This window comes from Nicotiana tabacum, chromosome 3, assembly GCF_000715075.1.
Source record: "Nicotiana tabacum cultivar K326 chromosome 3, ASM71507v2, whole genome shotgun sequence".
NCBI lineage: Eukaryota > Viridiplantae > Streptophyta > Magnoliopsida > Solanales > Solanaceae > Nicotiana > Nicotiana tabacum.
Window position 1 is genome coordinate 176131367 of NC_134082.1, and position 17158 is coordinate 176148524.

Genomic DNA, 17158 nt, shown 5'->3' on the forward strand with positions numbered 1-17158 from the left:
AATATTTCACTCTCTCCAATGTGAGTTCAACCAAGAGTGTCGAAAATTTGTGTTAGTTTGTATTTCTCAGTTGAAAATCTTAAACATCTGAAAATCAAAATTGTCGGCATGAAAACAGAACTTTGTATAACAATAATTTCTGGATTAGCGTAAACTCACCCCCCCCCCCCCCCACCAAAAAAAGAAAAGAAATTTATAAACGTTTTAATTCATGGCAAGAGTACATAGGACTATTAGAAGAGAGTAACTGATATTTGTTCTCACCACAATTTTTTGTAAGCCACAGTATTAGCTAGGATGACCTGGCAACAAATAGCACAACTCCTAGAACAATTGATATAACAAGAACCAAAACAACAATCATGAAGCTAAAACTAGATAGTTTCGTAGATTTCTGGTCACTTCCCAAGCTCGTACCAGCTCTATTCTGCCTTGAGAGAGAAGTGTCTGGCTTCGGTAGCAAGGAATATGGAATTGACACCTCCTTAAATGATTTTGTAGTGGTAGATACCAATGCAGGAGCTTCAGTTTCAGGCTCCAAGATCTTGGCAGAATCGTTCGGGAACTCTATAGACATGAGCTCGGCAAAATGATCCTTGAGAACCTAAGTCAAACTATAGCACATCAGAGCTGAATGTATGTTATAATCTCAAAATTATGACATTGTTTAGTTGGCATTGAGCAATATGGTAGGTAAAAAATGATCTAACAAATACAGCTCAAACAATTAATTTACCAATTAACTTAGTTGCCAAGGGAGATCCAATTCTTTAGCAGTTGAACCTTTAATGTACAGCCCCATACACAATTATCACAGGGAGACAACAAAATGTTGCAGTAAGATCTCAGCAAGAGTGACATCGACAAAAGTGTGCTCATGGTTCAGTGAGATAAAGGAAGAAGCTTCAGTTAACGACAACCAATATAGAGAGGTATTGGTTGAATCATTTTTATCCTAAAAATTCATAAGGAACACATTCCTTAAGGCGGTCAACTACTGAAGAACTGTACAAGAATCATGTATTCTACCACCAAGCTCTCATAGTGTTTTAGAGATGCAAACAAGCAAAGAAAGAAGTGCCTGCAGCTTCAGTATAGTTACAGGACTTTGAAGTAGTGCCTATTCCAACACATTCAACATCAAAGACATAACTTCTTCTGCTTTTAAGGCAAAAAGGCAATAAGACTAAAGAAAAATGTCATTTATGTTTCATTATAAGACCAATAAAACAAACTATAGCTGAGAAATATTACTTGCTTCACCAAAGAATATGGGCACAACTCACCTCAACTGATTCAGACGGTTGTATATAGTCACAAAGGAATGTATCAGCCAGCCAGGGTAGAAATACTCTTCGAGGAAATGACAGGCTGCACTCTTTTCTGTTTAAAAGATCAAGTTAACCATTTCAGCATCATTAAGAAGCCAACTGCTACCGACTACCGTCCAGTAAAAGATGAAGGTCAAAGTGTGAGAAACTACAAATCTGATAAGCAAAATGAAATTCTTTTAATCTGAGATTTTAATAACAATAATCACGCTACTCTATCAAAGAAAACTACAACAATATAAAAACGACTGTAATCATCATCGGTATGATCATCACGCCACTATGGTATGGAAACAACAGACAAGCTACTGACCATGATTCTCAGTTTAAATTCATTTAAATTCATCTAAGTCAGACCAACTACAGTACACACTAATGTTAATGATGGGGGATCTCCTGCACCAGGTTCAATTGTGGCCCAACTATACATACAGGAAGATATATGGCAAACGCATAACACTTCCACATGCTAGGAAAAAAAAAAGTGATCACCACTGAAAACAGAGGAACACTTGTCGAGAATGAGTTGTCACTATATGCCCCGAGTATCCCATATTCAACATGTAACGAAACAAACTGTGGCCCTGTATATTGACGTAATGGATCTTCCTTCTGTGAGTATAAGGTTATTTTCACCGACAAAGCAAAATAACTTAACTATCTGTACCTCATCAGGGAGTACATTTTGATTATGAATATGGTGTAAGCAGAACATGATAGAACGCTGCTCGGAGACAATAAACACAGCTAATGAGACCCACCAATAAGGTCAAAAAGAGGTCACATCTTTTTCAGTCATAGGGTCATAAATATGACCAATGAAAAATTAACTTTTGTAGTTCTACATAAGAAAATGATAGAGGAAGTGTCAAGTTCTCAATTTTGAATTTAAAGTTTATAAAGAGTCAAATGAATCTCTATAAAATACTAAAGCTTAGACCAGAAAAAAGATAAAGAACTAGAGAATTTTACAAACGGATGAGGATGTCATGGTGAAAAGAAGTCACAGAGTTGATTTTGGACATTTAGAGGAGAATAGATTCCATTAGACAGTGCTATACCTCAGTAACTGTAAATCAAGTTGCAGAACTGCACTCCCATTCAATATCTGGTTGCTGCTCTCTTCAGTTTTGTCATCTTTAGAATCTGATTCTCTGTCTGCCTCATCACACATGATATCCAATCTGCTTCTTAGACTCTTAATTATGTCTTCCTAAGCACCAAGAAGACCAGAAGTTAAATGCTGACCAAAAAACAAGAAGACAACCAGGATCCACGATTTAACATCAAGCAGAGCAAATGTAAGATAAATTCAAATTAACCACTAATCCAAACAGTAAAATACTCCTTTTGAGATAAAATCAACATTAAATCTAGAACCAGCTGTACTATGCATCTGTGATCTTGAGAAAACACAAAAGAAGCTTTCTGCTTCCAGTAATCCATCTAATATGCTCTGATTATATGGCTTTTTGGACGCCAACAAATGGAACCAGATCTATTGGAACATCTCTAACGTCCACGAATGCATAACCAAGAGAAATGTACTAAATTATTGAGTCCTTAAGCAAACACCATCAGATGCAAAGTTAGAATACCTTTATGTCAGTCAAAGCTTGAGAAACCAGTTCCTTCGAATTTGAGTAAGCATAGGAGCAGATAGAGCCACTGAAGACTAGAAGACCTATTACCTCCTTTTGGCTGCATGCTTCATAAAAACAAAATATAAAAAGAAAAGAATGAGAGAAAGATGAAATTATTTATACAGCAACTAGCTTATATTTAGTCAAATTCAAAAGAAAGGCTAATTGTGTAAATTGGAAAATGTTTACAGACCTTCCAAATACTTATCTTCCGTGAAAGGTAGGAGGAATTCAACATCATGTAAGCCGCCTGAATCAAATTGCTCGTCTTCAATTGCCTAGAAATGAAAGAAAAGAAGGTGAAATATAGCCCAGCATAGTTACCAGGGAAGGAGATCGGGTTCATATTTTGATAGAGGGTCAGCAAGCAAATCAAGTCTAAAGAAGCAGCCTATCACATATTTTAAGGCCACTTTGATATGTTATTTTACTCAAGAACCAGAACCATTTAGAGTGCGTCTTTTCTGTTAGATTCAAATGAAAGAAAGAAAAAAACAAGTGGCAACACCAGGAGGTAGTAAAATCATAAGGCGTGGACCTGAGGATGCAGAAGAGGAAAACTAGCATCCAAGTTTAAGGATATTGGTTGTTCTAGACTGATACCAGAAGTTCAGAGTTCATTACCAATTTCCCATCAATCAATGCCTTGGCACTTTTAAGCTCTTTGGCATGAATTGAAATTCCATGACGAAGAATGTCAGCCAATCTTTTGCTAATTAAATCCTCGGAAATGGGCAACCTGGAAACACATTGCTCAACCGTGACACAATTTTCTGAACTTCTCTGAGATCTCTAAAGGAATTCACTAAAAAGAATTAACAAACATAATTGATTTTTATAATTCAGGAAAAAACAGAAGGGTAGGAACAGGGGAAATAGTTCACGAGTTATATGGCGGTACTAACAAGGTAACACAAGTTTGAAGTGAACCATTTTTGTCGCAAACATGAACTAGGGGATGGTAACAGTGTCTTGAATGCACAATAATGGTTCCGATTTATCCATCAAGAGCCATGATTCTGACAGAAAATATCATATTTGACATACCTAATATTAGGAAAGTTAGAAAACTGAATATTTTTGCCACTGGCACGGTGGGTATACGTTAGTCTAGGAGATATATTATTTAGGGATACATCGAACGAAAAGCAAGTGTAAAGCAATAAAAAGTCAAAAACAGAGAAGAGAAAGTGTTTGACCTAATCTAGACGCAACCTCCAGTTCACCATCACATGGAGGTAGTAGTTTATTAATCATACTTCTTTACTGCACCAAAATGATCCTAACAGACTAAGAGTTATACTATAAATTGGCTGCAACCAACCAAAAGAGACGTTGAACACTTTATTGCGTACCACTTGATCTAAATTTGCAGCAGTTACACTTAATGGAACTAATATGATATTCAAATCCCCCTTCCTCTTTTTTCTCATCTCCCGTCCCCCTCCCTCAAAAAACAATCTCTTTCTTCCTTCTATCATACTAGTGCAGAAAAATATATCCAATGCCATACAGCCATACAAGCCAACAGTTGAACAACCAAAGTTTCCCAACATTTGAGACAAGCAAATTTTTGACTCGCGATTTTGGCTAATGTTCTTCAATGACACTAATATGACACTTCTCCTACCTCTCTACAATCCCACGGCAAAAGCGGAAGGATTTTTTGCCTCCTGGTCATGCCAAAACAAAAATATACTAACCAACAATCATACAATCAAAAATGAAACAAATGAGTTGCTTGAGATAGATGGAACTTCTTTTTTAATCTGAAATGTGGCACTAAGAAATCAGAGCTAGTGTTCTGTCCAATACATCAAAGAATGATATAGCAAATGAGCAATACCAGTAGCAAACGAAGTTCACCTTAAATCAAAGTTAAATGTGCATCTGAATGTCTGAAGGGTACTAAGAACTTTTCCCATTTTAAAGTCACAAGGTCGTAGACTACTCGACGTAATATTTGAAGCCAGCGAGCAATTTCGACAAGTCCACCTGGAATACATTGTTATCTGCTAAATCAATAATAAGGCCAACTTGAATATAACAACACATAGTTACACAAAGTTACCTCAAGGGACTGTAACCAATGTGAACAAGCAATCTCTCGTCCCAATCCACTTCCGACAGAGGGGCCGCTTCAGAAACTGCTTTTGCAGTCTTTACAGTTATACCATTAGCAAACGAGAAAGAGAGTAAGAATACCAATAATGATAGAATTTTTCATTGAAAAGTTATTACGAGTGATGGGAAATCGAAAATTATAAGTTTCATGTTTCACCAAATTTTTTCGGGAAGGTAACTGAAGTTAAAGAAAAAACAATGGAGACAGACTACACAAGAGCCTCATATTCAAGGAAATAACACAATACTGCAGTTCTGATAGACCTTCAGTACGAAGCGGTGAAGATGACTATAACTTCAAGTTATCATAGCAAAACCTGACAAAGTGTGATGGTTGAATTTTTGAATGAGCTCTCATTGGTCCAGACATAGATGCCAACCACCTTCATGCCACCCAATAGCATTCTCCCTACCTGAAAGATAAAGATATTAAACCATAAGCTACACAGAGGATTTTACATGATTTATAATATGCCGATGATTCACTAAGATGGCCTTTTCCATGAAATCTGAAGTTAGTGTCCAAAAGATTCAGGAAACAAAAAATTGACAAATCACTAGCAGAACATCCTAAGGTAAGGAGGGCAGGAGGAACTTTTTAAATCTGATATACCTATTTGAATGTTCTGACAAACAGAATTCATACACAAGTCTACAAAATTAAGAAAACAGATGGTAGTTTGTCGGGTAGAGAAGGTATTTGCATTATACAGAGTAGCAGCAGTAGAAGAATTATTGTTGCGTAATTTTAAGGACATCACAGAAAATGAAAGGCGCTTTACTGTAGGCACCAAGGCGCTACATGCACCTCAACACCTGCACGCTCTGTCAAGCAAAGGGCAGCACTAAATAATAAGAAGTCAGCAAAGCTATATTTTTAATTGTTAGAAGATAATGATATGTTTGTGAATAGGAAGAGAAAACAGAAATCTACAATTAGAAAACTAATCACTAATTTATATTTGGAACTTACAAACATATTTTAGCATCTGAATCGGTTCGGATTCATGCTGGGGCGGTCGACTACGGAAGCTATTCATCTTGTGTGGAGATTGATGGAGCAGTATAGGGAAAGGGAGAAAGACTTGCATATGGAGTTCATTAACCTAGAAAAAGCCTACGATAAAGTCTCAAGGGAGGTTTTATGAGATGTTTGGAGGCTAGCGGAGTTCCAATAGCTTACATTAGGGTGATTAAGGATATGTACCACGAAGCTAAGACTCGGGTGAGGACTGTGGGAGGAGACTCGGATTATTTCCGAGTGATAATGAGGTTGCATCAGGGATCAGCTCTTAGCCCATTTTTGTTTGCCCCGGTGATAGATGTGTTGACGCGACACATCCAAGTAGGTGTGCATTTGAATCGGTTTATTGATAAATCGAATCGATTATTTGTTATCGATTTATTGATATCGATTTATCGATTTCGATTTCGAAAATTTTCTTATCGAGTTATCGATTTCGATTTCGTCCTCTCCAGTTATCGATTTATCGATAAATCGATAAGATATACTAAAAAGACAACGAAACCTTTATTCTATAATACCCTTTTCCTTTACCCTAACTTATTATTTCCACTTTCCTCTACCCTTATTATTTCATAATTTCCTCTACCCTAGCCTATTATTTCATTTCACCCGCTCAGCCGCTTTTGTCCTCTCCAGATTCTGAAGGCTGAAGTTCCTCAAGAGTCAAGCCTCAACGTTTTTAGCAGAATTGTTCACTCAAAATTCCTCCTTTTTCGGTTTCTCCCACAGATCTGGTAATTCTCTTTCTCCAAATGGGTTCTTTCAGTTTTTAGAATTTTGTTCTTCACGTTTTTCTTGTTTGCATTTCACAGATCTTGTTTGTATGTGTTTCGTTAGTTTTGTACTTGAGAATAATTGAAATGAATGCTTTTATACACATCCTCTGTTTGGTTATATTGTATCTATAAGAGTTCAATCAGCTCTTTTAGTTCATCATAAATGCCCTTTTTTCTTGAATTTCAGTTAAGTTTTTTATTTTTATTTTGATATGTAGATTGAAGAGCGAGGAGTGCTGACTTCGTCTTGCTTTGCTTCATTCAACTCGTTTAACCGTTTAAGACTGTAAGTTACATTCTTCGTTCACTTCACATGGCTGAAAATGATAAAATTGATAAAGTGGTTGATGAAAGTAGAGGTTCCGAGTCTACTGCTGCAACTACTCACTCGACAGTTACAAAACAAAGGAAAAAACGATCTCGGGCATGGGATTTTTTTGAAGAAAAAGTTGATGCTAAAGGAAATAATAACTATGTATGTAGATTTTGTGGACAAGAATATTTTGTGACAAAAAGCAAAAGTACGACACAAATGAATAGTCATGTCGATAAATGTCCAAAGAATCCTTATAAAGTTGAAAAAGATCAAAAACTATTACAATATCAAGCATTATCGGGGGGTAATAAAGGTGATCTTATTCCATGGAAATTTGATCAAGAATAGTGTAGGATGGCCTTGTGTCGTATGGTGATTGTTGATGAACTTCCATTTAGTTTTGTTGAGAAAGAAGGCTTTAGAAACTTTATGAAAGTGGCACAACCTTGTTTTCATATTCCTTCCCGTATTACTGTTACATGGGATTGTTTTGCTCTTTTTAATGTGGAAAAAAATAAATTAATCAAGTTTCTTAAAGGAACAAGTCAAAGAGTAAGTCTTACCACTGATACATGGATTTCTATTCAAAAAATTAACTATATGTGCATCACAGCCCATTGGATTGATAGTGAATGGATTATGCATAAAAGAATTATTAACTTTTCTCCAATTACTAGTCATAAAGGTGAAGATATGGCAAGGTGTATTATTGATTATTTGCGTGAGTGGGGTTTGCAAAAGATTTTCACTGTCACAGTTGACAATGCTAGTTCAAATGATGTGACCGTGGAGAAGTTGTCTGACAAATTAGATGATTGGGGAACCAATTCCATGAATGGTCAACACCTTCACATAAGATGCATGGCTCATATTGTAAATCTTATTGTGAAAGATGGTTTAAAGAGTCAGGTATTTCTATTGCTCATGTTAGATGTGTAGTCAGATACATTAGACAGTCTCCTGCTAGGTTGAGGAAGTTTTAGGAATGTCGTGAAAGTGAAAATATTGTCAAGAAGTCTTTATGCTTAGATGTTCCTACAAGGTGGAATTCCACCTACTTGATGTTGAGCAGGGCTATTGAATGTGAGCATGCAATTAAAGAATATTCTGAACGTGATACCGGCTTGTCACGTTATCTTACGTTTGATGCTATTTCAGATGGAAAGCCTGTAAGTTTGCTTACAAGAACTGATTGGGATGATGTAAAGAGAATTGCACAATTTCTTGAAATATTTTATAATCTCACTTTGAAGGTGTCTGGATCACTTTATGTAACATCGAATTCCCATTTTCTTGAAATTGGTCAAGTTGTTGTTTACTTAAATCGATTAATAACATCTGAAGATGTACTTTTGAGTGAGATGGCATCAAGTATGTGGAAATAATTTGAGAAGTATTGGGGTGAACCAACAAAAATGAACAAAATGATTTCCATTGCTTGTGTTTTGGATCCTCGGTACAAGTTTACTACTGTTAGTTTTGTACTTAAGAAGATGTTTGGAGATGAAGGGACAATTATTGAAAAAGAGGTTCATACTTATATGAGTTCATTGTTTAGTGAGTATGTCTCTTAAGTCGGTTTCAAAAGATACTGGTGGTAAAGTTTCTACCTCTTTGCCAAGCTCTTCATTCAGCACAATGGAAACTTCAACTCCTGGTTTAGGTAAACTTTTAGATGAAATAAGGAAACATAAAGTTGCAAATGGTGGTGTAGATTCTAAAACAGAATTGGAAAAGTAACTTGCAGAAGATCCTGAAAATGAAAGACCGGACTTTGATATCTTGGCTTGGTGGAAGGTGAACTCACCTAGATTTCCTATTCTTGCTAAGATGACTCGAGATGTGCTTGTTATTCCTATTTCAAGTGTGGCATCTGAAAGTGCATTTAGTACCGGAGGGCGTATTCTTGACCAATTTAGGAGTTCATTAACTCCTAAATTGGTTGAAACTCTAGTGTGCCTTCAAGATTGGCTTCGAAGTGAATCGCTTCCTGTAAATGTTGAGGAAGATTTAGATTTTCTCGAGACACTCGAGGAAGGTATGTATATTTTAATTAATTTCATTGTATTGCTTAAGATAGTTAAATATATATTAATTGCTTTACTTGTTAATATATATTCTTATTAGATTTTACTAATCTTGACAAAGAAGCTTCCACCGACGATGTTTTCTAGAGTTTGTTAGCTGCTATGTAAGTTCTCCATTTTAAATAATATACTTGTAAAAGAATGTGATGTATTACAAAGTTCTTAATTTCTTTCAGGTTTAAAGCTTGGTAGAAACTATGCGATCAATCTAGATGTGGATCTTTTGGCTTTATCTTTTGTTCTGTGTTGCCTTACATATCTGAGTCTGCTTTGGCAATCTGATAGGATTTACTAGAGAGCTGGTGCTGAATCTCGTATGCTGTGTAATGTGTAATTCTACTAACTGATGTCAAACTTGTCCTTGTTGAGTATGTTGTTTGGGAAAAACCTTCAAAATCTGTGTTGGCCTTCTATTTACAAGGGTGTATCAGTGTTGCTCTTGCTTAACCCCACAGACATACTCACTCATGTACTTGATTTGCCTAGTTCTTTATGTCCAACTCCAGAAGCTTTGTTGGAAAAGGAGGTTGATTAAGAAGAGTCACAAGGCAGTGGCACAATGCCTGATTAAATGGAAGAACTTGGATGCTTCTCAGTCTACTTGGGAGTTTGATTCTGCTTTAAGAACCAGGTTTCCTTTATTCACCCTTGAGGACGAGGGTGTTGTTCATCCAGGGTATATTGATACACAAAATGGGTTATTCACCCTTAAGGACGAGGGTGTTGTTCATCTGGGGTATATTGATACACAAAATGAGGTAACGGGTGATATGGAGACCAGCTAAGAGCTAACTAGGCTAATGAGTAGGATTTTTCAAATTAAAGTTGTAATTTTATTTTGGCGGGAAAGTTAGTTAAGAGTATTTTCAGTACATTTATTTGAGCATTTCATTTTCGTCTGTCTAAGGGTATAAGGAGGATCTTGTAACTTGGATATCACACTTATGCTATGATAATACAACATGGTTCCTTATTCTAAACTTCTCGCTCTTCTCTCTCTTCCTTTCCCCCTTTTCTTCTTCTCATCGAATTGCTACTATTCTATTGTAGAGTGAAGCACCAGTGCTCCACCACACAATCTCAATACCATTGTTGCTTTGTCACCTGATAACTCAATTTGGTATCAATGTCTAATAATCTGCAACAACAACCCAGTAAAATCTCACTAGTGGGGTCTGGGGAAGGTAGTGTGTACGCAGACTTTACCACCCCTAAAGGGTAGAGAGGTTGTTTCCGAAAGACCCTCGGCTCAAGAGAACGAAAAGACAAAAGTAGACAATATTAGTATCACCACAGAAATCATAAGAAAAATAGGAACAACATGAAATCCAGAAGAAAGATGCAAAGCAAAACCAATAGCTAGTAAATAGGTTCTTCACTAAAAATAGTAAGACACAACATTGCCACTAGTTATCTTATACAAAAACCCTATGAGACTAGTCTCATAATCTAGCAGACATAAAATACACATAACAGAAAGTAGAGAAAAACAAAAAGGCTAAAAATTGAACCTGACGAGCGTGTTCAGCAACCCAATCTTGGTCAATGAACAATGCCGAAGAATCAGGCTGCGACTTCCCTTTCAATGCCTTTTTCCGATCATCTTTTACGCTGCCGCCGATTATGGAACAGGCCGGTTTACCGTCGTCGTTTGGCGGCGTTGGGATTAAATCAAATAGGAATCCTCGATCTAATTTCGAACTCAAATTCCCAATTACAAGCCCTACCTGTTAAAAAAATATCATCAGTGTTTATATGTAAATTCCGTTATACATGAATTGGATACCTGAGAAGGAAGTCGAGATTTGCCAAGCCGATTTTCAGCTAATTTGAGCTGTATTTCTTCTCCCACTACTGCTTTCACCATTTTTCTCCTTTTGCTTGCAGTCTTTGATTTCTGTTACTGTTTTTGACAGTTGAAGTAATTAAATAATTTGCTTACTTGGGATTCTCTTAATTAAAGACCAAACCTAGAACAAGCCCAAGCCCAATTGTCAAACTTGGAGGAAAGTATGGGTAGAGTCGGATTTAAATGCTGGAAACTATATGAGTAGTTATAATATATGGAATGTTTTACATTCCTATACAGTATATGAAACTATATTACCCTCCCTACTTAAGTTTTACTTTAATTATCTCCTATATACAAAATTACTAATTATGTACATTTTTAGAATTTAAGGATAATTAATCAATTCTTACAATCACTCTCACTCCCCCCACGATTCTCTCTCTTTATCTTACTCCCCCCACGTTTCTCTCTCCACATCTCATTCCCCTCCTAACGTATCTTGCACAAGAGAGCAGCAATTACACCATTGATAGCCATTAAAAGCTTTGAATTCGAATTTGGATTTTCAAAAAACATTATTTGTTTGAATTAGATGTTGTTGCAAAGAATTGAGAATTCTCTTTACGTCTCTCTCTATCTCTCAATCACTAATTTCAGTAATGTAAAGCAAAGGAAAAGAGAGCAGCAATTCCACCATTGAGAACCATTAAAAAGCTTTGAAGCTTTGAATTCGAATTTGGGTTTTTAAAAATTATTATTTGTTTGGATTGGGTGTTATTGCAAACAATTGGGAATATGGTTTGGAGTTTATATCTTAATTTTGTGGGATTTTGGTGAAGATTAGACTTGGTTTTGGCTGAATTTCAGATTAAAACTCGAAAAAGAAGAAGAAGACAACATAATATACATTATATTTATGAAATTATATTAAAATTGTAGAAAAATTGTAAAAAAAAAATTATATTATGTTGTTTATATATTTTTTCTTTTATTTATTTAACTATTGTATGAAAGTTGAACAACATTGTATAAAAATTATATTTAAGTTGTATGATATTGTAGTTGTATATAACTGAGTAGAAATAATATATGAAAATTGTAGATAAGTTGTATAATATATAATTAGTTGTATGAAATATGTTCTTACTATATATAAATCAGATACCAAATATACAAAAGAGATATTGTATAAATTTTGTGTAAAATTTATATTTAAGTTGTATGTGTATTGTAGTTGTATTTAACTGGGTAGAAATAATGTGTGAAAGTTGTAGATAAATTGTACAATATATAATTAGTTGTATAAAATTTATTTTTACTATATATAAATCAGATACATAATATACAAAAGACATATTGTATAAATTTTATATAAAATTTGCATTTAAGATTATACTATGTCCATGTCTTCATTAGGGAGGAAGAAGAGGTTGTTTTGTCTTCATTTACAGCTTCTCTCATCTCAAGTTCCGATACAAGAGTCTCTTTTATTGAATCTTTCAAATCAATTCTTTTAATCCTAACCAGTAACTACTTAAAAGGCTGCTTTCCTAGTTAACTTTCAGATTTACTTTGGCACACTTTGATTTCTAGATTATTTCATGTTACTTTGCAACTCTACTCTTCAAGGCAACTTGTTATGGACATTGCAAAAGTATTTTTGTGGCTGATGGTTATTTGTGTAATCTTATTCGCTTCTTATTGATCTGCTGAAAAATTTCAGATTAAACTCGGATGTGAAAATATGTATTATGCTCTTACACAATTATACTCATTTCTCTGAGTTACGAAAAAATGCAATTATTCTTTTGAGAGGAAGAAGGGTACATCTCTTTCAGTCAAGTAGAAATTGTTAAACAATTGCAAGAGCTAAATTTGCAAAGGAACATGCTGTGGTAAACAATTGACGAGCATTGCCGATGATTGGAGAAAAATAAGGAAAGAGAAGAAGAGAAAAAAAAAAGGAAAAGAGTGTAATTAAATCTTTTGATTGAAGGCACAATAATGAATTTGGGAGTTTTTTAAGGTGGATTGTATATATTTAGTAAATAAAACTTGTTTATGCCAAGTAATTAGCTAAACATGAATATTAAGGGTAATAAAGTTTCAAATAGTATATAGGAATGAAAAAAATAAATAATATCTACCAACATTTAGTTACTACCGAGTAGGCAGAAAAAATTATCAATGATATACAATATTCAAAAAATCTAGGCAAAAAAATAATTTTTTCCAATGGGTATGTTTGAAATTCATTCAAAACACATAAATAAAGTAATGTACAAAACTTAAGGGAGATTAGAGGTGATTTGGACTAGTTTGGAATCAAATTTTGTGATTAATGAATACAAAATTCAAAAAACACAGGCAAAAGTTATTTTGTAATGGGTACTGTTAAGATTTGTTGAAAATACATAAATAAGACAATATAAGAAATTTGAGGAATATTGGGGGTGATATGGACTAGTTTTGAGTCAAAAATCATAGTTTAAATTGAGTTTTATTTTATTTTATTTTACGATATATGTATCAAATATGTATCACACATACATTTTGTGAGCACGTGATTTTTGCTTCACGAATACAACTCCAAAAGAAATCAAAAAAATAAAACAAATGTCCCTTGTGTACAATTTTGAGAATTTTGCGTGGCATTCTCTGGATAATTATTCGTGTCTTATCCATAATTGTTTATTTTTTTTTAACTAATTAAAAAATACAAAAAAATATGTTGCATGCACATTTAGGATTTAATTGCACATTTAGGAATTAACTGAACCATGTTTTGATTTTAAAATAAAGAAAATCACAAAAATATGTATTTGTTCTATTTTGTTAATTAGTGTACAATTGTGGATTTTGTTTTTAAACTAAATATTTAACTTTGTGTGTTAATTATTATTAATGTCTAATTAATGTCTTTTTAAGTCAATTTTTATTTTTACAAGTTAATTTAGGAATTTTGGTATTTAGAAATTAAAATAAAAAAATAAAAATAAAAAAATAATAATAAAAGGAAAGAAAAACAAATGGAAACAAAGAGAAAACCGGACTGGGCTATTTCATTTGGGCGAAAATCAGGCCCAAATCTCACCCCCACCCGATCCAGTCCATCCAGCCTCGAAGACGTGCGAAACGACGTAGTGTGATATTGAAACTGCGTCGTTTCGTCGTCAAAGATCACAACCACTCGATCTGGATCAATCCAACGACTCTCGTCCCACAATCCCAACCTGTCTCAACCAACCCGACCCATCACCATCCCCAACCCGGTCCACCCTAAGCTAAACGGCGTCGTTAAACTTAAGTAATCAATCCAGCCCATTGATCTCATCAGATCGAACGGCCACGATTTGTTTTCCCCCTAAAATATAAACCCTATCTCCTACCCCGTCCCCCAATCCACTACCCCCATTCATTTGTCTCTCCCACAGAGACTAGACAACCCCTAGAACCCTAGCGCCGCCCTTCCACCCCCTCACCATTAAACCCGGCGGCAACAACGCCGGTGACCACCAAAATGACACCCCTGAGCCATCTCCCCATCCACAACACGAATCCATGAACCATTTGCCTCGAATCACCCCACATCTTCTCGAATCTTCAATCAAAGTTTCGAGCTGACCATGAAACCACCCCAATCCACCCCTAATTAACACCACACCACCACTAGGCTTCCCTCATCCCTAAACCATCAACATATTCCCTCGAATCCCGTTGGATCTCCTAGAATCTTCGATCAAAGATCTCCCCTCCAAGCCCTAGCCTATCCCTTTGACCCCAGACTAACACCCAAAAATCCCCTTTACCTCCTCGTCCTTAATCCCTAACCAAATTGGCTCGAACATGAGTAAAACCCGTTGAATGACGGATCTAGGGTTTTCAACGGTTCAAGACGTGTTAAAGCTTCAAGGTCGATTGGTTTCTATTCAGTATTGTAGGCCTATTTCTCACGAAATAGACGTATGATACTGACTAGGACTCAAGTTCGAAAGGGCATACTATTGAAATCCAAGAAAAGAATAGTAAGTTCTCCTTAATTTCTTTTGTTTCCTTCTATAGTTTTGTTTGTCTGTTTTTAAATTGTATCTTTGTCTTGATTTGTTTCTGGGCATTTGTTCAGTACTTCTTTCCTTCTCATCAGACCGTTTATTGGGTCCAGTTTCTCTAATTGTTTGTTTATATGTTGTAAACTGTTTGGTCAGTTTATTAGTTCGTTATGTGTGAGTCAGTTTAACATGATAGTTAGTTTTAATCCTAGTTTTGATTTCATAGTCCATTTCAGTAGTTTTCTTTTGTTGTTTAAGTAATGTATGACTTTGGTTCAGATTGTCCCCTATATGTGATGTGTGGCTTCTTTGTTTTTTGATATTTATCAATCTTCGTTAAGTTCAGTATATCGCAGGATTTCCTTTACTCTATTTAGCTTAATTTGGAATTGTGAATTAATCATTCCCATAATGTGCCACTGTTGACTGGAAGTTTGACCTGGATAGTTCAATAGGTTTGTGTTCTGATTCATGGTAATGTTGTTATTGGGTTTTCTGTTAAGCATTGATGAATTTTGGTTTCAGTTTTAGCTTCAGCTTCAATGTTTCTGCTAAGCTCTTTTGTTTGTTGATGTTGATTTTGTTCTGAAGTTTCAATCCAGAATTTAGGAGTTTGAATTGGTTATAGCTGCAGTTTTAATATAGATTTCAGAGTTTAGTTTGGATTGATATTGAATTGATAGCCCTGTTTTATGCACTTTAGATATAATTACTGGCCTTGTTTATTCATTTTAGATTTTGGACATTAGAAAGCATGTGAATTGTATTTCTTTAATGAATTAAAGTTAACTTGACAACATGTGCTGTGAGGACATATTCATGCTGCCCATACTTGTTTAGTTTAATAAAGGAAAACCATTTTAATAATGAAAAGAGGGATGTCAGGGAAATCTGATGGGGAATACTTTTCTTTTGAGCTTTGAGTGGAAAAACAGAAGGGATCGCATGGGAGAAAATCAGTTTTCTAATGGACCAAGTGCTAAAAGGGAGGCCTGTTGTGATATACAAAAGGGAGGGAGTTTTGAGAGGAGAAGGAGAGTCTTTAGAACTTAAGGGGGTCTATTTTTTGAACTAGAGAGAAAACAAAACAAAAGAGGCAAAAAGAAAACCCTCTTCAGATTCTTAGAACCTAAGACAATAGAGGTCTAAACACCAAGAAATTTTTCAGAGTCTAAGTAAAAGGAAAAATTGATTTCAGATTTTAAGAGCTAAAAAAAACTGAGAAATTTCTGCTTTTCCCTTCATTGTTGAAATCAGCACTAACTGTTATTGTTTCATTGAAGCTTCAAGCTTCTTTCTTTGAGTGTTCGAAAATCAGAAACTATTGTTCCACTGTGTTTCGGATTCACCTGTTTCTGCCTGTGATTAACATTGTGCTGGTTGTTACTGATGCTGCTACTGCTGTTTATTTGCTATCTGCTGCTGCTGATTTACCTCTCCTTCTTCTCACTTTCCAATTCAGGTACACACTCGAATTAGCAATTGATGTAATCACAAATGAGATCGGAATGAGTCGACTTTTCAGATTTGTAATCATGTGTTAATCTAGATGTATATAGGTGCAGTTTGTTTAAGTTGATAAGTAGAGATATGTATTCAGCTTGTTTGATTTGAATAGTATTACGAATTGTTAATTGGAGCCACATTTGGACTATTTAGTTTACTTTACTTGGTAATCAACCATGTTGTTGCTTCATGGTAATTAATACTTAGTTAGCTAAAGTTAAACTTGAAATAATGCAGATATATAGCTGATGTGAACTGGTATGCGACATTCATGACATTTCTGGTTTTAAGTTTAGTTTGCATTCGCATAGATTCGTATGGAATTTTTTTTAGTAAGTCATCAATGGCTTTTTCGTGGGTGTATAGGCAGATTTGGAGTGAAGGTTGATTTAGCTTACCTATGTTAGCATTAATGAAACAATCAAGTTAATTGGTGCATCCAAACTAAAATATGTTTTCGATTTATAATTGGAAGTCAGTGATTCAAATGTGTTCAGGGAACTTAAC

At 35.1% G+C, this 17158-nt stretch overlaps 1 protein-coding gene across 2 annotated transcripts; it reads right to left on the minus strand.

Moving 5' to 3' along the window:
* Positions 1–208: 208 nt before the first annotated feature.
* LOC107822321 (uncharacterized) lies at positions 209–11286 on the minus strand. Of its 2 annotated transcripts, none has more exons than XM_075250247.1 (11): positions 11091–11286; positions 10816–11031; positions 5416–5511; positions 5046–5134; positions 4841–4969; positions 3599–3713; positions 3168–3252; positions 2930–3039; positions 2393–2544; positions 1287–1383; positions 209–614 (listed from the first exon to the last, which is right to left on the minus strand). In XM_075250247.1, the coding sequence occupies exons 1-11, from the start codon at positions 11169–11171 to the stop codon at positions 531–533; spliced, it is 1254 nt and encodes a 417-aa protein (XP_075106348.1). In that variant the 5' UTR covers positions 11172–11286; the 3' UTR covers positions 209–530. The 2 variants fall into 2 exon arrangements, with proteins under 2 accessions (XP_075106348.1, XP_075106347.1); XM_075250246.1 differs by having other exon boundaries at positions 209–604; positions 11091–11283.
* Between the last annotated feature and the right edge of the window lie 5872 nt (positions 11287–17158).